At 42.7% G+C, this 21921-nt stretch overlaps 2 protein-coding genes across 4 annotated transcripts; one reads left to right on the forward strand and one right to left on the reverse strand.

Moving 5' to 3' along the window:
- Positions 1-408: 408 nt before the first annotated feature.
- Positions 409-9611, forward strand: ammecr1 (AMMECR nuclear protein 1). 2 transcript variants are annotated; one of them, XM_029848510.1, is made up of 6 exons: positions 415-1954; positions 4431-4541; positions 4876-4990; positions 5128-5218; positions 5310-5406; positions 5492-9611. In XM_029848510.1, exons 1-6 carry the CDS (start codon positions 1479-1481, stop codon positions 5604-5606), a joined length of 1005 nt encoding a protein of 334 aa, XP_029704370.1. In that variant the 5' UTR covers positions 415-1478; the 3' UTR covers positions 5607-9611. The 2 variants fall into 2 exon arrangements, with proteins under 2 accessions (XP_029704371.1, XP_029704370.1); XM_029848511.1 differs by lacking the exon at positions 4431-4541 and having other exon boundaries at positions 409-1954.
- A 2128-nt stretch (positions 9612-11739) lies between these two features.
- tmem164 (transmembrane protein 164) lies at positions 11740-20754 on the reverse strand. Of its 2 annotated transcripts, XM_011611454.2 has the most exons (7): positions 20370-20754; positions 19947-20301; positions 17055-17104; positions 15620-15686; positions 14744-14822; positions 13732-13832; positions 11740-12995 (listed from the first exon to the last, which is right to left on the reverse strand). In XM_011611454.2, exons 1-7 carry the CDS (start codon positions 20438-20440, stop codon positions 12789-12791), a joined length of 930 nt encoding a protein of 309 aa, XP_011609756.1. In that variant the 5' UTR covers positions 20441-20754; the 3' UTR covers positions 11740-12788. The 2 variants fall into 2 exon arrangements, with proteins under 2 accessions (XP_011609756.1, XP_003971225.2); XM_003971176.3 differs by having other exon boundaries at positions 19947-20753.
- Between the last annotated feature and the right edge of the window lie 1167 nt (positions 20755-21921).

Raw genomic sequence — 21921 nt, forward strand, 5'->3', positions numbered from 1 at the left:
TGGTACATAATTCACTGACATTTTGGGCAATATTCTTGTCCTCTGATTTATTTCTGCCCATGAATATGGAGTTGTGGAATAATTCAGAATGAAATAAGAACTGTAATGCTTAAACTGTATAGTTTTTAATAACATATATATAATTCTAATGGCTAGGAAGACATATTTTGTCGTTGACGTGTAATTTTCTGTCATTTTTAAGAGGCAGCCAAATCGGTTTCTTAAAATTAATGACAAACTGATCGCATTTAGTGTACCTATATATAGATGGACACATCTAAATATGTCCAGGTTGGAGAGACGATCTCCAGCGCACACTGGAGTCCTGGGCGTGCACGCTTGCACAATCCCGTAGGTTTTATTCGGAATCGCATATCGGATACCCCAGAATTTACGCACAATGTGGAGCTTCTGTGCGCAACACATTTTCAGAATCCACTTCCGGAGTGCCGACGACACCGATGCCCACAGACTGATCACAAGGCTTTCAGCCGAACAGTACTGAATGAGACGAGAGACGAGTGCGGAGCCAGGGTTGCCAAATCCAGAGGATTTCTCACGGTTCAGGGACTAGAATGCTCTACCATTTGTATCCTTGCAAACGGATGACAGCTCTGAACAAACCTATACTGAAAACTTTGAGCTCTACATTTGACGCGGAGGTGTCTAAATAGTTTTTTTTTTTTTTTTTCAGGGGGGGGGGAAGAAAACCCAAGCAGCCCAATAACGGACATGATGCAGGTGCGGCTTATGGGCTAACGGTTTTGAAATGACATGCTCGGAGCTGACGCGATTCATTGTGCCATGCCAACCCCGCATTGTCAGATGCCATTTTACTCTGCGTTATCCCAGCGCCTGGAATTCCAACAAACTGGGCCTGTTGTATAATTAGAAGTTCGTGAGGCTGTAGCAGACAGGCTGGTGCAATGAGGACCTACGCCGCCCAAAACATTGTGCGCAATTTCTGCTAAAGCTTATGGGTCCTGCGTACTCCAGCTCCCGGCTTCTAGTTGGAGAGGTGTGCTGCGGGGCTACGGCGCACGGGCTGTGGGCTTCACATCTGGACCGCTTGACTGCTGTCATCTGCGGCCTGGTCGGACCGAGCTATCCCTGAACTTGTGTGTTTGACGGGAGCCCGACGGAGATCGCATTGGGTGTTGTGCTAGGGTAAAGGGGCGATCGTTTGTCTGGGACCTGACGTTGTCAGTGATTCACAGGAACACAAAAAGCTGGACTGACCGACAACTTGTGGATAAACGCTAACACGGCGATGGATTTTGCGTAGCGGAGTCACGCGATTTTAAAGGCAACGCTGGGGTGACATAGCAGTCTTTTCGCCGTATCGGTTATTTCGTCGACCGACAGATAATAAATAAATAAGAGTGAAAGTGGAGTGTTACTGTCCGTTGTACGTATCAACGCAGTGGGACTTCTACGTCTGGTCGGCGTTCCCCCCCACCCTTCCCGCGGTGACGGTAATGGGTCGGAAGCGGTGTGTCGGTGCAGATTGTTCCAAGATGGCGGCCGGGTGCTGCGGGGTGAAGAAGCAGAAACTGTCGGGATCTCCCGGGTCGGGGGGTCCCGGCGGTGTGGGGGCGGGAAGCGGGGTGGCAGGAACCGGACATTGTGGCTCGGAGTTGGGGATTGGCTCCTCTGCGTCGATTGCAGCGGGAGCGAACGTGAACAGAGCCAACGGCCTGGGGGGACCCGGGGGTAACGTTAGCGGCAGCGGTAGTAGTAGTGGAAGCAGCGGCACCAACGCTCTGTCCCCAGCCCCGGCCGGTTACAACTCATCCGGTCTTTCCCCGAATCTCAACTCGGGACCCGGTTCGGGAAGTGGAGGCAGAAAAATGGTCGTCTCAGCAGAGATGTGCTGTTTCTGTTTTGACGTACTTTATTGCCATCTGTACGGATATCAGCCTCCGAGAACACCCAGGTTTACAAATGATCCCTAGTGAGTATTTTTTTTTGTCTTTTGTTGTTCTGTTTCTTGCCACAGCTCATTGATTAACTCCGACAACAGGCTGTCTTGTGTCAGAATTGATTTGCATACCTTTGGTCGCTGCTGCACTGTCGAGGGTTCAAACTGTCACAAAGGAAACAAGACTTGGTAAAAGGTTAAATTAAATGTGAAATGCAAGTTAAAATTTGGGCCTTGTTGGTTAGAACGGAACCATTGGCCTGTGGCTACAATAATCTCACATTAACAACAAAGAAGGGTTCGTTGTGCTATGAGCCCTTTTGAAAATTTAGCGAATGTTATGCTCGGACGTTTTTTAAAATGTATTTTTCTTATTTTATTTTTTTTAAGAAAAGGTCAACCGGCTTCGCAAATAGAACAACATAGGCTATCCGGCACAGTTACTACTGTCAGTTAGCTGCTAAGCTAACGGGCGTTTGGAGCAAGATAACATCTCTTATTTTTCGCTCTTTTGACAATAGGTTTGGGAACGAGAACAGTCGAACTAAAGCATTATCAGACAACGTGTAACTAAAGCGTTTTTTTAATATCTTTGAAGTTGTCTTGGGCGAAGTCCTTAATTATGATCACTTATCGGACTTAGCATATTTAGCTATGAGCTAAATTAGCCTAGCATTTAAACACTAATGAGCTTGCGGTAATTCATTTAAAAGTGTTAAGTCTCCACCGCTCCTGTCAGGCAACAGCTCACACAGGTCGGTCGTGTAACTGTTGATATTGTTCCTGTACACTGTCAAAAGACATAACGATGACAGGCGTTTTAGCTCATAGTCAACAAAGAAAATGAGGGGTCTTGCTAAGGCTCAAGCGTTTTGAAATGCTTAAATAATTTATATTAAGGCCTGACTGATCCGACTTCACGTTTAAAGTGCGGCTAAATTTGTATTCTTCACTAAAATTTGACGCGATTGGACAATGTTGAAACATGTAAAGGTAAGAAACTCGGTATTTCAACATTTCACGCAGTCATTCATCACCAGCTGGGAACATTTAGCATCTGTGAGGGGCAAAGCCAGAGTCTGACATTTCAGATTGACTAATCAGTGCCCGTGAATGCATCACATAACAGGAAGTGCAAATTACTGCTATTATATTCCTTTTTTATAAACAGCTCATATTGTATGTTGTGCATTTTATATATCTGAATAAGACGCTACTATGTATTTTCCCTCCACCACACTTGTTTTGACCTCATTAAAGGTGGTGTCAAAATGAAAGGCTGCAGGAAATTGGCTTCCTCTTCACTGTGTTGCACCACCTGTAAAAATGAGGCAGGTTTAATTAGACTTTTCAAATTCAGAACAGTTAAATTTCTCCACAGCATCCAGTAACGCCACCTAAGCTCTCTTTCAACAGCATTACATCTTTAATTCAATATGTAGCCAAGTGCACACATGTAGGTATTGATGACCAGAAGCCTATTTGCTGCTTCCGCCAATGGGAAAAGTCCACACTTAAAGTGTCCTTGACATGTCCTTCACTTGGGGGCTTGTCAGACTGAGTTATTGAAATGTTCAAAACAAATGTGACATTTGACTTTGACAAAGTCCTCTGTTTATGCAATAAACAATGAAGGGACACAATTTCTCTATCAATTTGGTTATTAGATACAGGCCTTTCTGAGCTCTTATTTAATGCCAAAGGTAAATAATGATCTCAGTAGGGCATCTACATTTGTGAATTTCTTTAATGAGAAATTCTACAGCAGACGAGCTCCGTGTAACGGAAGTCGACACTTAAACCACCACCTCTTGATCTTCCCGAAGAAAGCGTTTGAAAGGTTCTGTTCTATCTGATCTGACCGATGCAAGATGAGACACTGCAGCAGACAGTTTGGCTTCATTTTGTGCAGTTGGTGGAACCAGTCACAAAGATTTGTTCATTATTTATGAAAAGAGTGCAGACGGCTTCTGATGCTCTTAAGTTACCACACTGTTTTTCATGATATAAGACATTTTTACGGGAATGTGGGCTATGAATGCTGAGAAGAATGACTCAGTATTACACTAATGTGATTGCCTTAGTCACTGCTAACACTGACTGTAGAGAGGAATAACAGAAGACTCTGCAGTTGTCATTGGTGTCTCTGTCTGAACTTTCCATGCTGAATTTCATTTGGTGCAGTCAAAAGTGGACTGGCAATTATCAGAGATAAAATAAAACAAAACTTCAGTTGAGTGGGAGGAAAAGTGTCAATTGACTTAACTCACGGCACCTAATTCTTGATGAAAATAAATATTTAAAGGGATTAAAAGGGTAAGAGTTTATATTCCCTGAAACAGCAGAAAATCAAAATTCAACTGTGCTGTCTTTTGTGATATTTGATAGGAAATACTCTGGCCTGTGAAAGCCATGTGATTGCGACACATCTTCAATATCAGTGGTACTATGCTGCACACAAGTTTCATTCAGCTGTTTTTATTCGGATTTCTTGTATCTGTTTTTCCAGTCCGCTGTTTGTCACATGGAAAATAGGCAGAGACAAGCGGTTGAGGGGTTGTATAGGTACATTTTCTGCCATGAATCTGCACTCAGGACTCAGGGAGTACACCCTTACTAGGTAAGTTTTCGTTGAAACAAGAATATTTCTATTTCTTATTCTTTGATTTTTATTTTTTCATTTAATTAGCTTTCTGGAAGCCTTTGTCTGCGAGTGTCTTTGATTGTAAATGCAGCTCCACGCACGAGACACTGCAATCATGCTGAAAACACGCCGATCTCTTAAGATCATCAGGCCATCTTTACTAAAAAAAGCTTTGTTAATCTTATGTCACGAAACAGAAGTTAAAAATAGGCCATTTGAGTGCATTTCATTCAAGCTCTACATGTAGTGATGGGTTTGGTCCTAATGAATCTCCACTTCTGTGGGATATTTTTTGTGCTTGTGTGTTCAGTGCCCTTAAAGACAGCCGCTTCCCCCCTATGACAAGGGATGAGCTGCCTCGCCTCTTCTGCTCAGTGTCTCTTCTCACCAACTTTGAGGATGTCGGTGACTACCTTGACTGGGAGGTTAGCAGCATCTCACTTTAATGATAGTATAGCGTCATTGCTTAAATATTCATCCATCAGTTTCTAACTCCGAGGTATTAGTGCATCTGATGTTGAGTGAGCTCGTGCTATACAGGTTATGCCTTCTCCTATTGTAGGTGGGTGTTCATGGTATTAGGATAGAATTTTTCAATGAAAAAGGATCAAAGCGCACAGCCACCTACCTACCGGAGGTTGCAAAGGAGCAAGGTGAGATCTTGTTTTCCCTGTTTGTTATTTTGGCCGTGTTCCGGACAAGCGAGGCATCGTTTCGGAGCTTACACTCTATCTGATTGTCAAGGTTGGGACCACATTCAAACCATAGATTCCTTACTTCGAAAGGGAGGTTACAAAGCTCCCATCACAAATGACTTCAGGAAGACCATTAAGTTAACCAGGTAAGCCCAAGAAAATGGCCCGTTTGCTACAGGGAGTGTGATATGAATCATCTGAGAAACCAATGAAGTCACCTCTCGCCTCCAGGTACCGTAGTGAGAAGATGACAATGGGTTATGCCGAGTACATCGCCCACCGCCAGCACCATCACTACCAGAATGGCATTGGGCACCCTCTACCACCCTACAACCATTATTCCTGACAGCGAGCCGCATGACCAATCATTGGACCTCTCCGCGGACCTTTTCCCAGGAGAGCCCGCCCCCTCCTGGTCTAGCTATTTCTACTACTGTACCATTTTATGATGATAGTTTCCGTTGCCATGCTGGCCGTCTCATCAAGACGTTGACATGGCAACGGGTGGCAATGAAGCATTATTTGGTAATGGCAAGAAATCCATGTTTCTTTTTCTTTGCCAGTGGTTAAGTTTTTTTTGCAGCATATGTATTATCTTTATCTATAACCCCCCTCCATTCATAGTTTTGAAGAATGAATACTAGATTTTAATAATCCTGCACATTTCCTGCAAACCTAATCAGGTTTAAGTCTGTGGATGGGAGGAAGTCTTTTATGGCGGATTAGTCTCCCTCGTATATTGTTTAGGCTTTGCTACGCTTTTACATTAACAAAAAAACTTGCTTCTCTCCTTTTTATCTCCTCACATATCTCATGTAGCAAAGCTTCTGCAGTTCTCAAAGGCTGTGCCACCTCTCCTGACACCTCTCCAAAAGGATTGACTCTCGAGCTTGTCCTGCAGTGCAGTAGGGTGAATGGTATATTTGGATCCCGCTATTCCAAATTTTACTGGCTAGGATTGTGGCGCTCTCGGACTGGCTTCTGCTGGTATCAGTTGTGTGAGCTCACAACTGTGTTGGCATTTCTTGTGTGTGGATATAGATTGAGGGCTCTAAAAAAAACCAAATGAAGTCATTTATACAGCAAATTGGATTGGAAAACAATCCCGAGGAATTTTTGGAAACCCAAATTTGTGTTTTTGTTTTTTGGCCAGAGCTTACAGCCAGTTTCCTAATTTAACACTTTCACTGCAATTCTGGAGGAAGCCATTTTGTCAGAGGATTCTGCTAAGCAGGGTTGTGCAGGTGATTTATTAATTGTCTTGCTAATCAACTAGACCGTGAGTAGGTCACGCTTTTTCCCATAATGGAGCGGGGAAATTTTCCTTTCAAGTTTATTGTTTGATGGTGTCTGGTGTTTCTGGCAGGGAGTCACTTGACAGGGACATTCTACCTAAAGCCATATTCCCTTTTTATTCCACACTTTGTACGAGTCATCTTGGGCTTGTTGCCATTCAGGGCCTCTGAACTGGTAACCCCCGATACGTCAGAGGGTCTTCGGTCTCTGAATGCAAACGTTATCAGCTGGGGTGAGACTGGGCTGGGTCACTGACCAGCAGGCAAACCCAGCGGTTTCTCTCATTTGTCCCGTCGTCTGTATATCGCCCCGGATATCATAAAAAAACCCCAACACATTGTCTTGCCTTTTCAGATTCTAGCTATCCCTTGTCACTTGTTGTCATCGTTTGTTTCACGAAAACGAAGCAAGCTAATCATCGTAACCGTGTCATTTAGAAGTGCATGTCATCGTGCTCTCTGGAGCGTCTAGATTTGGTCATTGAAGCTTCACGATTGCCGTTCTTCCGTCTTTCCTTGCTGTCCTGCAGCTTCCCGTTGGTCGTTGTGCGTCTGTTACACAGGAACTGTTAGATTTGGTGTTTTGGCAGCTGTCTGGCAGTAGATTAGAGCGATCATAGTTGAGTGAGCTACAGCAGAATCACTGCTCAGGGCAGAGCAGCGTGCAGTTAAGGTCTATGCTTAAAAAACAAATAAAAACCCCAAACAGGGCTTGTGAGGACTAAGAAGACACCCATCCAAGTGTTACTTGTGATTTACATCCACACACACTAGTCTAGTTGTATTTACTTTCCTGAATGTTTGATCTGTCGAGGATCATTGTGTCGATCTGCTGGCTCTGAATTACACAGTTAACTGTCATTTTTCTTGTTACTTGACCAACATCTTTCTTTGTAACAGCCTTTACTAACTGACAGGTTTTTTTCTTTATGCAAAATATCAAGGGCTTTTGGCACTCCATCCACAGTAACCCGAAATGACCCATATTTAAGTTGTGTTGCCTTAAATGAATGATTTAATAAAAGATGGATCAGTAGATGATGATCTGACCTTTCCTCTGCCCCGTGGTTTGACTCATTCCCAACTCCATCGGAACACCACAGCGAAGGGAAGGGTCTCGCCTGAATGCTAATGCTAACAGCTCTTTAGACAGCTGGCGGCTGTATGCCTGTTCGCTTACATCTTAACCAGCTGCTAGCCTTCATTAATACATTTCATTAACACGAGGCCCTTCAAACGCATGTTCACTTGAGCGCTGTGGTGCTGCTGCCCTAAATGTTACAGCCGCGGGAAGTCATTATCGCACCTCAAGTAAAATGTATGCTTTTACAGGAAAAAAACACTATATAATGTCAAAGAGGAAGCGTCAGACCTTCACTTCCTGGTCCATTTAATACAGCACAACCTGAATTTATCTGCTGCAAAACCAAATTGACCATGTTCTTTTATGTATGTCTTTTTATATACATGCAATGCATTCAGTTGCATGTATGTATGAGTATGAGACCTATGGTTTTATCCATGATATGCTTGATCTATGGCTTCGACACTCTTAACCATTATGAGATTTAAAAGACAAATATGGTGCTATCAGACCTCATATTGGGGTGGTCACAGCTCATGACTGGTCATGCGGACTCATTGATCATATCATACTTAAAAGATGCTACATGTTAAGATTTTCTCTTGGGTATATGTCTGTGCGGTCAGGTATGGCAGCACATTCTCCTCCAGAAAGAGCGGACTGTCACTGGGAAAAACAGTAGCCCCAGAGAATGCTTTCGTCAAGTCCGGTGTGGTATTTTTGGGATCAGTTCCCTATGGGAACAGCAGATTGATAGTCACGGAAGGCAAGCCCCAACAGCAAACTAGTCATACGGGGCCATGGAATGTACCGTTACTGGTCATAATTCCAATACGACAGTGACGTATAAAGAGAAAATCCTACATGTTATTATCCTTGATATATGCAGATCTGTTCGAACAGGTGTTTATTTCTTTGTTGTTTTGTTCCTACCAGTGCAAATCGACACCCATGCAGGTTTGAAAGGACAAGAAGTCACATGTAGCCTCCTTCCCCTCGATTACTGACCTCATGGCCTAGTCTGTCAAGGTGTGACGGGTCATTCAGTCGGCGGTGGCGGTGGTAGTGGTCGTTGCCTTTCCTGGGAAAGTGGATGCTGCTTTTTCTGAGCACATTCTCCACTTTTCCTTTAGCTGCTGAATCGTTTCACCTCAAAAAAAAGGCAAAGTCTTAGTTGTCAACTAGTGAAAAGGTCCTGTTGAAGGTTAGCACAGAGTAAATGTTTTACATAGAACACAGAATAGCCCTTCTTGTGTACTGACAAACTGTTAAAAGCATCGATACCTCATGGGATATCACAGAACGATATTTTGTAGTTCGTTGTAGCAGATAGCGTTTTGGTTCCATACCAGGGTTAGAGTTCAGCCTCAGCATTCCTTGCGTAGTCATTCTCATATTTCGTGGAATGCTCAAGCTCGTATTACCTTCGTATGTTTGACTGAACCAAAGATGCCAGCGGCCATGCCCAAATGCTGCTCTCGGGCCTGGCTTCCTGTCCTTCCAAAAGACAACCCTGCGATCGACAACATGTTGTTAATGTCTTTTTTTTTTTTTTTTTGTGCGATTTCTCAACTGTCTGGACTTAATAAGCAACGCAGTTTATCAATGAGGTTTCATTGAGCCCGTCTTTGAAGCCCCTCACAGCTTCACGGAGGGTGAAAACGGTTGCAAAATTGTTCCTCCTTTTTTATTTTATAATTGTTCTTGTTAGTAGAATTACTTGTATTATTGCTATAATTTACAAAAATGAAAATCCCATGGTGTGCCTCCTAGCTTTATGGGTTTATAAATGTTTGTTTTCCCTAAAGACCAGCAGTTATACTTTATATAAAAGATGAAACTTTCCTTATTTTTTATGCCGTTAAAGAAGAAAAAAAGCCTGTTTTCTTTACTCTGGACCCAGTAGCTGCACTGGTATACAATCGCACTGATAGATTAAAAAAAAAGAAGAAAATAAATGAATCAATAATGACAAATGAAATACAGACTTCAATAAAGTTGTGTTTAAAACTTTTATTAAAAAAATCATTAAAAAAATGGAAAAAAAGACTTTTTGTACATTTAAAAATTCTTTTCAGAGGAATATTTTGAATCTAGTTTCAAAATTATTTTAGGGGTTTTCTATGTTCAGAATTTTGGGACACGGACTTCTCTGATGTGTCACTGTACAAAACGACTTTTTTCTGTTGCAGTGGCCTGATGGGCTGGGAGGGTTGCCTGGTGTAACTCCTCATACCAACGTTTGTTTCTTTCATTTCAATTGTTGATCTTTTTTTTTTTTTTAATATTTCTCTGCTTTAGTAAACTTGAAAACTGTTGATGGAATACTATGAACTGGGAACTTCAAATTCACCCCCTGTAGCGCTAGACCCTTCCTCTTTTCCTGTTGAATTGCTGTTAGTGTGACACAACTTGAAATGGGCATTTATCACGATGGTAGGACTCGGGGAGAAAAAGAAAACAAAAAAAAACGCAAAAGAAGAGCGTGGGGAGGTAAAAGTATATATACATCTATATCTATATAGATATAGATATATCTATATAGATATAGATATATCTCTATATATAGATATATAGATGGGTTAACTGAGTATGTAAGTCATGGCTGTGAAGAAATGTAGTTTTAAACATTACTTTTTAAATCATTTATTCGACAAAAAATATAAAATCAACTGGAAAAAGAATGCCTGTCTGAGTTGTCATTTCATCCACATCCCAACACCTTCACCTTTCTATGTACCCACGTCGCCCATGGTGTCCGGCGATCACGTGACCCGAGTCCGCTAAAGCTTGACGATGCCTTCACTGCCTGGAGGACATGCAGGCCACATGTGCAAAATGAACAGTTTTTGGCCTTTGAGCCAACATTAAACAGTATTTTAGAAGCGCGCTTTCTATCTAGACGAAAGACCTTATGTATAACTTAACAGCCGAGGAGCAGCATGATAGTTTTATCACTGTGGCGGTGTAAAACACCCGTTTGCCTCAAGACATTAAACGTCGCACTAGTAAAAGCTTAATCTCTGCTGACAACTACGCTTTCATACATATTTCATTTTACATCACGTATTCAATTTTATTTTTTTTTACGTGTAATGACAGAACAGAATACAGTAAGTATGAGTAAAAATATGTTTCTGTATTAATTGAACTTGGGTCTGAGCGACTGAACAAATATTGCATCTTTTGAGGTAATTGTATGTGGCTGAACATAAAACAGGACTGGCTCTATATTTTCCCCTAAATTCACCTTCTGCTTGCTGCCTTTGCCTCGTTTGTTGTGTTAATGTGGCTCCACTTGCAGCCTGCCTGGCTGTGATAAGGATTCTCCTCATGCTCATCCTGCCTCTCGACCTCTTCGTCCACTGCTCGGCGCTCGCTCGGGAAAAATCTGTGGCAGGTGTATCTGGAAACACTCCCCTGCTGGTTATGTGATATTCAGGACTGAACGCTCAGGGGTCGTGGAGGCGGTCAGGCTTACGATCACACTCCATACAAAAGCACCCCCAAGCCTGAATAAATAATCCTGATCAGTAAACAGATATCACAATAGCAGTGAAAACCCATTTCCGTTCACATCCCTGACTTCATGTCCTTTTGTGTTTGTAAATGTGCCATCCTTATCAGCTCCATTGCCCTGCCAATCAGGGTCCATTTTCTTTCTCTCCGAATGCAGGGCGTCACTGCTGCTGTGACTTTGCTGGTTGCGTCTACATCACCAGGCAGACAGCAGCACCCAAACCTTATTACCTTTATATAAATTATATCGGAGTTCCGCCGAACAAAAGGTCAAGTGACAAAAAAAATCCAATTTGGAGAACTAATCTCCTCACATGTATTCTTGATCTCCTGAACAAGAAGAACAGTGATCATTTCTCATCAGTGTAGGTGAATGTTATACTCTAACCTGCAGAACACACATGTTGTTGTTAGATATTTCTAAAGTCATATGTCATAAACTCTTTTCAGGCCTTACTTGGTGCTAGTTTTACACCCAACCGCTGCACATAAAAGGTAAATATTTCTCAAATTATAAAACTGTATAAAAGAACCTTGAAAAGCCAAAAATACCCACAAAATCAAGCGCTCCACACTGGGTAGGTTGGTGAACTGAAAGCACTTTAATGTTTGACACAGAACTTACACGCAAACCCACTGTTATACAAAAGTTTCCCTTCTTTACATTGCAGTGCAGTATATGCTACAGTAATGTGCACGACCCTCATACTCGAAATGACAACTGACCAGAGTACAGTAATACTTTGTATTGTGCAGTTAACTACATATTTTTTTTTAAAAAAAATCCAGGCTGTGACTCTACGCCATAATAATTTTGGCGTGATATGAGTGATGCATGATATCAGTCTTGATACGCATTTCTTCAAGTTTGGCTGCATCTTGGCAAACAACATATTCATACAGACAACGTGCTCAAGTAAAGACAAAAACTCCCGCGCGCACTTTTTCTCAGCAGAGGCAACAACAACATTAGAGTCAACCCACAACTCCTCACTCTTAATCACAGCTCGTAACACTTCCTCACATCCCCTGATTATCACTGGATCTGGAATGGTCTGAACAGATGGGAGACAAAAATAAAACTACAGGCCACTTACAGTGTGAATACAATCCCAAGTGCAATCGCGTGGAAATAGAGGGACTCCGTGTACACGCATGTATTGTAGTAATGGCAACAGTAAGAAGAATCCAGACATGCCAGCAACAAACAAGCACCGACTTCAACACCAGCTCACATTCACAGTCTGCTTCAGAATGCAGAATGACATAAAAATGGCAGCTTGCTCCAAGAACACATTTAGCAGTACTACCACATTAAGTGTAACATCAGTAGTGACATCTACTTTCTCACAATGTTACAAAAGGCAGCAAGAGAAATCTCACAAAGTCACGTACATTTTTTCTTTAAAGATAGTATAAAAATATCTGCCCAGCTCAACAATGCTAACTACTGCCCTTAAAATGCCGCATATATGTATTTATACATTGTGCATGCTAATATGTGTGCAAGCTGACTACTATACACTTAAATGACATATTGATTTACTGGCCCTGAAAGGTTCATGTTTTCCCAATGTCTGAAATGCCATAAACGTAAGGAAAAATAGTCTGTGAGGATCTTTGTTGGTATTCAGTCGACTTTCTTGCTGCGCAGCCGCAACATGTCCAACAGGTTTCTGCACACAGAGCCTGCATGTTGTGACAGGAGAGTGAGGGCCTTCCCGTGAATGAAGGTGAACAGGGTCTGGTGGCCGGTCGCCCACACCCGGTACCAAGGCCCATAGAAGGGGTCGGACACAGCCGGGCACAGCATGTTGTTCAGGTTGACCTCAGTCACCTGCAAGTGGAACACAGACGGATTGAGTAACGGACAGAAACACACGATGAACTGTGACGGGTGACTGTTGAGGGTCATGAACCGAGCAGAGTCTCCCAGAACAGCTGATGGCCGACTTTCAGTTTTGCGTACAGGTCACTGTGCTGTCACCAATTCCAACAATACTCAGCATCTTTTATCTGTTAGAGCAGCAGAGAGTGTGCACCTCGCACAGCAAGCTTTGCACTGCTCACTGCTGCGAGCGAGAAAAGCTGTTGCAAAAAAAATTCCAGCTTTTCAGCTCAGTGTTCCACAAAGGAATCCTCCCAAGCTACCACGCAACACAAACATCGGCAGTCAAAGATGTCATTGTCAGCTGTTGTCATGGCAGCCGAGGGTGTCACCAGAAGAGCTGTTATCTGCCAATGACATCCTCAGGCCAGGTCTTGCTGAATAAAAGTATGCATATAAGAGGAGAATGCACTGAGATACTGTAGATGTCACTGTGAGAGATTATATCTTCATTTGGAACCATTTCTTATATGAAAAGGTGGTGAGCTTAGGTGACAGCAGGGATAATTTACACACGGGTGCATGTTATTTATGAGAGTGAGATTACGGTACTGACTCGTATCTTAGTAGCTACTTTCTGCCCTCAACTCAAGCTGGCATTATTCTGTCAGGAAATGAAATTGATGACGTCAGTGAGAAGATAGTTGAAGTACTGTGTCTTGGCCAGCAGAGGACGCTGTCTTACCAGGCCAAGGAGCTGCAGGAAGACGAAGTGATAGAGGAACATGATGCCATTTGACAGCAGCGCCCACCACATGTCCCCCATAGGTTCAGGCTTATAGACACCTGCAAAGCAAGACATGTATATGCATTAAAATGGGCACAGTTAAACCAAATATTTTAAAGTTCAGACAAATATAATTGGTGTCTCCATTAGGCAATACTGTGTCCCACTGTTATTTGGTTTATATTACTATAAATGCAGGTGTCTCATTATTTTAAAAAAAGCAGACCTCTGTCAAGAACGTCATTTCACATTGTAAGTTACACCCACAGGATGTAATTTATTTGTTCTAACCAAATAAGTTTGATTAACCTAATTGATAGTATTGAAATTAATACTGCTACCATTGAAAGTCAGGCTTACCATCATTACTCGTTAACTGATTAAATAAAGTGTGTAATACCTTTACATGCATTATTTCCTTTAATTATAGCTACCTGGATGGAAACAGGAAAAGCTAGTTTCAGACCACATCCTGCTAACTATCCAGTTGTAGATGCAGGGCGTTGCAAAGTTTGCTAAACAGAGATGACATTCGGGATTTAAAGTCTTGATTTATCGAGGCAAAATATGGGAGCTCACAGAGATCACTGAAGAGGCTTAACATCCTCCTCCTTTACGGTTTGTTTCATAACTTTATAATGTGTTACTATTTATCTCCGTCATCAGGGTTATAAAAAGCTGGGGTTTGTCTTTCTGTCTACCTGTTAACTTCCATAATAAAGCAACCTATTAACTTATGAAACCTTGTACTGCACCTGCCTATATAATGTACGCTCTATTACGCTCTATATGTCTTTTTAATGTGTTTGAGATGAGCCGTCTAGTCGGCTACTGAAGCTGTGAGAAAATCTGACACTTGTTTGTGGTGGAAATAACAGCTGATGTGGGCAGCAAGAGTAAAGATAGTAAAACAGGTATTGAAACCCAGCATGGCTATCATGTCTCAGCCACGAAAAGACAGAACACGTACCTCCTTTCCTGAAAAGGTAAAGAGGCACAAGGTACAACATGGAGTGCTGGATGTAGTAAATCTCTTTTTCCAATGGGAGCTGCGAAGAGAAAAATGCCATTATGAGATTAAATATGTGCTCCTGCTTCTCTTTAGCCAGATCAAGCAGTGTACAGTGACGATAAAGGTAACGTTACAAAATGGACGATCATGTCAGGATGGGATTCATCACTTCCTTTACCCAGCTGAATCCCTGTTTTTGGCTGTGAGCAGAGGTTTTTCATGATAAACCGTGGTCAAAACCAGTTCCTTGATTATGTACATTAAAGATGCACTCTGTGCTAGATGTCACTGGAACATAAATCGTTTTATCCACAACACACATTCAGTGAGCAGCTGAAATGCAAAGATAAGTCTGATAAAACAGGCAGACAGCTTGCAGCATCCAGGTGTTTTCAGAGATAGTGTTTTGAAGCCCATTTTATGAATCTTCATTAAAATGTCTTGAATGTGGCGTTAGTAGGACGAGAGGTTCCTCTGTGTTCCATGTGTGCTGGGGGGGATCTTTGTCACAGACACTTGAGCCAAGCCTCACTCAACATCCTCAGATTTCCTTCATCAACCACTTTGGTCGTGCATGTGATCTGCATGTTGGCATTCACGTGCTTACATTGATCCTACTGCAGAAGAGCCTTGATGAAAGATAAAACAGTAGGAAAGAGAAGCGAGGGAACACGTTCTCCTGTTGAGAGGTCGTAAAACTAAAAAACATGAACTGTGCTCTATAAATGTTATAAATGAGCCTAAACCTCAGGGACAAGTAAAAAGCCTTGAAGGAAAAGAGTTCCCAAAATAAGATGAGAAACTGATGGAGGCTTCCCAGTACTATTTACTTACCAGTCTGGTGTTGACGACTGGGAACAATAAAGCCAGTAATGCACCATTCAGCATGTGGACCTGCAGCCTGGAAACACAGAACCAAAAACATAAGCTAAACACTCCAGCTCAGCTGTAAAAGGACAGTTTCCACCATGACGCTGGTGAGCTGACACTGATACGAGCCAATACGGTCACTAAGGAACAGCTGGAACAGGTGGAGGTTGTGTGGTAAAGGTCCGCCCTGAAGCCGTTGGAGACGACTGGTCCTCGTCTGTTGTCAGGGCGGTTGGTTTTCAGAAAGGCGGCTCACTGACAGCTGAGGAGGCTCGCTCCAAAAGTAATCAATCCAGTCAGACGACATCACTCTCAGAGGCTGTGTTGGACTCTGGCCGGGAGGTTTCAGGGCGATTCTGTCATTAGCGCTGCTTCTGTTGCTATTCAGGGTGCACTTAATCTGGGAGGAGGGTGATGCTAATTCAGCCAATTTGTACACATGCAACGAGATTCTTTTGTCTAATGATTACTTGACAGCGAGCTTGACTGCTGTATATACGAGCCCGAGAGCTTACGTGTCAAAGTGCGGACCTACATCTATATCAGCCCGCTCACTTTATCAGAGTCCGTGTGACTGTTATGACAGCCAAGGTCAGTGGGAAAACAGCAGTGCGGTCGGGACGCCAGCACAAATGAGCCGAGCTGTCACTCCGGAGGCCTCCAGACCTTTCCGAGAGAAACCTGCTCCCTCACATTTGGCTTCATTTATTGATCGTCACTGACCTTTGACCTCTGAAGACACATGAGGTTTTTCTTGTGCGAGCTTCTTTACATTTTTATTTGTTACCACCAAACCGAACTCTTGCATGGAAAATGGCTATTTTATAAAACATTGTTCGGCATTTCCTTTAACCCTTTTAAAAGGCTGCATTTGAGTGTGACTCCTTAAACATGTCCCACAGACTGAACTAACTATCCTGGGGTAAGGAATTCCTTTCTCTGAAGGTGACAGGCCTGTTGTTGATATCTTGTTTATGGTCATTTCAGGTGAAACGGTGGAAAAGAAGCCGCCTCCACTCCTGGTTCGGCCAACAGAGCCACCCTGGAAGTATTTATTTCTGAACTTTCCAATCCGTCTGGAAAACACACAAACCTTCCCCCTGAATAATTAACAGGTCTCGTCAGAGTGGCTGTTAACGGGAGAACAATGAAAGCCACGACAAACACCCTGTGGAGGAGAAAACCGGCAGCTCGATCAGCATGCCGACTGCTTTTATACAAATGTAAAATCCCTGTTTAGTTTAGGCGTGAACATTCCTTTTCTTGCTTTTTGGGAGCACCTTTGAGACGATGCGGTTTAGGGATGGTGACTAAATAATGCAAGAAACAAAATGCCACCATGCTCGGAGCTAAAATACACGTCCCTTTTTATTAAATAAAACAGTAGGCACGGGCTCACCTAAAAACCACCATCGCTGTTTTACACGGCGGGCAGGCCAGCAGGAAGATCTGTAGAAGAAAAGGGACAGAGAGGGGGGAAAAGGTTAAACGGACAAAAGTTTTTAAGGAATAAAAAAGTGGATTCAGATCTGATGCTTTTGTGCAGGACCTTTTGTGGCCTGGAGGACCCGCTGGTGTAAAACAACCCACGAAAACTTGCTCTGCCCGCTCAGTAGAGGGTGGGAAGGACGTTACAACAATGCAATTTGGTCACAGCGTCTTGTGCAACTGCCTTCTGGCCAGACCGTATATATAGGATTCATCTTTCACCTTCTAACGACCTTCGCCGTTAAAGCAGCTCAGGCTTACTTTCACTACAATGTTCCCTGCTGTCTGCAAAATCCTGTGTTTGGATCCAGAGTTCAGCATTTTTAAAATCAATCTTTCCAACCAGCCAGAGGACGAGGATGAAAATATGACCTCTTGATGGCGGAAAATATACAGGCAATACTGAAATCATTCCTAAACTAGGAGTAGCCTAAAACTGAGGACCGCATAAATGTTATAAGTTGAAAATACCATATAAAATAAACCAAATAAAACCAGAAATAACTCATTGTAGTATTTATCTCCCTCGTTAAAGTCAGCAGTCATATTTGGGTAACAGCTCCTGCATCATTGAAGGCTGTCTGGTGTGGAATCATAGAAGTAATAAAATGAATTGGTGTTATAAATATGGACATCCTAATCACCTAAAGATTATTGGCAGATGAAGCCGATTAAACCCGGCTAAATATTAAATCAAAACTAAAATATCAAAGTTCCTCTAATGTAAAAAGTGACTCTCTGTAGGGATAAATGTGAAAGTGGAAGCTATTGTAAAGCACGTGGTTTGAGTACACCAATCCATTAAAGAGGATTATAATAGTAATTGTTATTATTATAAAAGGTGAACTTGTAGCATCAAAAGTCCATATCTTTATATTACTCCGGCCATTTCCAGGGAGGCTGAAATGCTTTCCTCAACAGAAAAACCATAAAACCGAGAGTTCGGCCACGCGGAACCGGTACAACGCAGTGGAACGAGGACATTTATGTCACTGTCCAATAAAATGAAACTGGATATTGTTTTAGGTCTCTAAGAGGTGAGAATTAGTTTCCTATAAACCACAGTTTCCAACCGTTAAATATGGATTTAACACACTTCAACCCTGGTTGATTGAGCCAGCAGTGATCACCATTCTCATGATCCCAACAGACATGTAAGGAACAGGTGAGAGGGGAAAGAATAAATTCTCATTTATTGTGACTTTATCTAATAATCTACAATTTATATGGTGATAAAAGTTAATTTGTATGGTGGAATATAAATGGTGTGCTTAAATTATAAACTACATTTAACTTTAAAGGTTAAAGCCTGCTGGATTCTTTTCTATTAAGAAAATGAAAGAAAACTGTCCGAGTTTATATCTTTATCTTCTTTGAATAACTGCTATAACAAACAGTGCACGACACGATATCGGTGTCCAGCAGGGTTACCTGATGTGGCCCAGCAGCATGTTGGATTTCCCAGCTCAGCCTGAGTGAACTGGAATAATTCTCCATGTTAATCAGGCCCCTGACCTCAGCAGCACCTGATGTTTAACAGCGGCCACCAGCTGCTTGTCACACCTGACGGTTAATGAGCTCCACTCATTTCCATGAGCCAATGGAAATCCAACGGCTATTTAAGTTGCGGCGGCCGCTGAACGCTTCCCTCTCCTCATCATCTCTGGCTGCATCTTGGTTTTGGATTCTCCACATTCCTCCCCACCAGTACCGCCACGCCCGACCAAACGCAGCAGCTGACATTTGCACTTTAACCTTTGCTTTAATTGTACGTTTCATCGTTTATAACAGACCTGTTGCATTTGTTTCTCCTCTCGTGGTCCCACAGCAGTGAAGCCAGAGCCACTCCCTAGTATAAATACCCTGTCAAATGATTCCTGAATATTTACAAAGCATTTAAGAACAACTACACACAAGTGGCTGTGACCAACACTGGACAATGATGCAGCCGGGTGTTAAAGACTTAAGCATATTTAGTTAAACTAAATCAAAAAGTCCAAACCAAAGGGACACACAACTCTCTCATCAACTTTCCCACATTATGGCCGTTATAAACCGCCTTCCTTGTAATTACAGCTTTTATATTGTGCCCTCCTAAATCCTGCTCTTGTTACAGAATAAACTTAATGAGCAACTTTCACAGGAACCAACACTGGAACTCAGGCCCCCTAACTTCAATTCATTACACTTTAATGTGGCCTTGCTAGATCTTGACTGGGATGTTAACCCTCTCCTGGGACCTGCAGTGGAAAACACAGACCATGAAACATAAACCTGTGGATTTCAGATTTCTGCCATCTACGTTCATTCAGAATTATTCTTTCTGTTTTTACCAACATCCTAGTTTAAAAGAATGTTGGTTGGCCTGGAGCAGATAACGCAAGTGTTTGTGTATGTGTACACATTCAGCCAACTTCCTTTTACATGACAGTTGTTGCATGCAAAGTAGTGTGCATGTGAATCAGACTATACTTCTGTTATCAAAAGAGGAATATCTCAAAGTTTTGTCCATTTTGTTTTGTTTTGTCCATGCTTTGATGTTTTACAGGTCTTTTTAATTCTTTACAATATTAACATCTATAAGTAACCCATACAGGCAAAAAGACAAATATATTAATGCTGAACAAACTTTAATATTTGCTACTTAACCCACACTTTGAAGTCCAGTGCCTTTTTAAGGGGAATGTTTTCCCACCAGGAAGTGCAAATGAGGTTGTGGAGTTGACAAAAGGTGAACATCAACGCAGAACCTGCTAAAGTTTGCACAGGTAGTCTGATCCAGCAGAAAGAGGCTCAGCCTTACCTGGACCATAGTTATGACATGGCAGGGGTTCAGCAGGTAAATCACAGTCTTGGTCGCAAATTTGAAGCCCACCTCCACTCCAAAAGTCATGCAAAGGGCAACCAGCAACAGGTTCTTGCTTAAACTATCCTCTTTTGCCTTCGAGTGTTCTTTTCCAACCAGGCTGTAGTCTTTGGATGTGCCGATCTTCTTCAGCGCCACCCCGACCTCCACCAGGGCCACCAGGACGATGATCAGGCTTTCGATGATGCGCTGTTGAGGGGCGAGGAAGGCGGCACATTCGGGGCCCCCGTTGCCTTCAAACTTCGGGTCCACGCCGCCGTAGATCCAGTCCAACAAGCTATAGATGTTATACCTGGACACATTCATCTTCTCGTGTTGGAAAAGATACGAACAAGAGGGAATAAAATACGTGACTCCGACCTCTTGGCGCAACATGAACTGCGAGATTTCTCTTCCGTAACTGGTGCCGTGGTTGAGGAGTGCACATGCATTCACCGTCTGGGCGTGTTGCTTGTCGCCAAATTACAAAACCACCTCATCTACAGCCGGATGGGGAACTCTTGGCTAGCAACAGTGGGTTGGAGTATTCAAGACTATCCGAAGATGTTGGGGGCCAAGGCATCTATCTATCTTACCCGCATCGACAGCCACTCCGCTGGCAAGAAAATCTTTTATGTTATGTTTCAATGTATATAGAAACCACCGTGGCTACTGCTCATGCTGTGCACCAAGCTGAGGAGGTGTGCTCAGCGTTGCTTTAGCATGTGTTAGCAACGGCGCGCACACCGCACAGTGAATGGCTGCGGCTAGCTTACCGACGTCGGTGGGCATTCTGTACCCCGGTCTTAGCCTGGCAGACCCGATCCTGCCCTCATGTCGACGTACTCATCCTATGCAACGAAAATGTAGTCATGTCTATCGCAAACACAGTCAGAAAAAGAGTCTTGTCTTTACGTCCAGCCGGCCTTTGTCACTAAGTCTAAAATAACGTATACAAGTGTGAGCAGTGGGCATAACATAATGACACTGATGCTGAGATATCGAACGGTTTTCGCAACATTTATTCTACACATACAAGTGTTAAATCCATTGATATGTAAATGTTGCATTTGAGAGTTTCAATGCAGACACTTATGTCCAATAGGTTTTGCCTGACAGTCTAGTGTATGGGAAAATTGCACCATTGAGACGCAGGTCACACTTGACGTAGGCGACTGTTGCGTTCATGAACATCGTGGAATTTGAACACATTAATGTTTTGTCTCAGAGCTACAGCTCTGAAGTAATTGTTAACTGCAATCCCCGTGGTAGCAAAATAAAAGCATCATACAAGTATTGTTGTTCGTTTCAAACCACGCAATAGTCCTGAATGTTAGTCTGTTATAGTTTTCCTTCTTTATAGGGAATTATTCATGGTGAAACAATTATTTAGTTGCCTAAAGCACCAATAGGATTTAATGGGGACATTATGAACCAGGGATGTCCAACACAGTCCACTGAGGTCCACAGGCTGGTTTAGACATCCCCCCCCCCCCCCCCCCCGACACTGCACTGAAACTTGGATATTGGACATTTGGATATTTTCCTTTGCCTTTAAGTGAATAATTTAAACATCGGATCGGATCTTTGGTATTTTGAAAAAAATTAAAGATAACTTTGAGGTGGAGTTCAGACGCAATATAGATGGCACAATTTGTCAGTACACTTTTATTTTGCAGAACACTAATAAACTTGACATGAGAGGCTAATATTTGATCACATAGGCACCAGAGGGAGATGGTGCGGGGGCAGGGACGTGGCACTGGCTGAGGTAAACACGACAGATGCAGAGAACACTTTCCTGAGTGGTTGCATTTTCAACCACATGCGAAATTGCTTCCATTTGCATTCAGACATGTGAAGCTGGCCACATGGGGCTTGGTTTAGAGCATTTAGAGTGGAAATGTCAAAATGATGCAACGGCGGCCAAAAA

The sequence above is a fragment of the Takifugu rubripes genome, chromosome 15, assembly GCF_901000725.2.
Source record: "Takifugu rubripes chromosome 15, fTakRub1.2, whole genome shotgun sequence".
In the NCBI taxonomy this organism is placed as follows: Eukaryota; Metazoa; Chordata; class Actinopteri; order Tetraodontiformes; family Tetraodontidae; genus Takifugu; species Takifugu rubripes.

What these genes read in the sequence shown, in the direction of transcription:
- ammecr1 (XM_029848510.1), top strand. Translation starts at nt 1,479, where the DNA reads ATGGGTCGGAAGCGGTGTGTCGGTGCAGATTGTTCCAAGATGGCGGCC. An exon ending in GTGACTACCTTGACTGGGAG is followed by an intron (nt 4,991 to 5,127) that starts GTTAGCAGCATC and finishes CTCCTATTGTAG; the next exon opens with GTGGGTGTTCATGGTATTAG. An exon ending in AAGACCATTAAGTTAACCAG is followed by an intron (nt 5,407 to 5,491) that starts GTAAGCCCAAGA and finishes TCTCGCCTCCAG; the next exon opens with GTACCGTAGTGAGAAGATGA.
- tmem164 (XM_003971176.3), bottom strand. Translation starts at nt 20,384, where the DNA reads ATGTTGCGCCAAGAGGTCGGAGTCACGTATTTTATTCCCTCTTGTTCG. An exon ending in ACAGCGATGGTGGTTTTTAG is followed by an intron (nt 15,687 to 17,054) that starts GTGAGCCCGTGC and finishes CTGTGTTTCCAG; the next exon opens with GCTGCAGGTCCACATGCTGA. An exon ending in TTACCTTTTCAGGAAAGGAG is followed by an intron (nt 13,833 to 14,743) that starts GTACGTGTTCTG and finishes CTTGCTTTGCAG; the next exon opens with GTGTCTATAAGCCTGAACCT.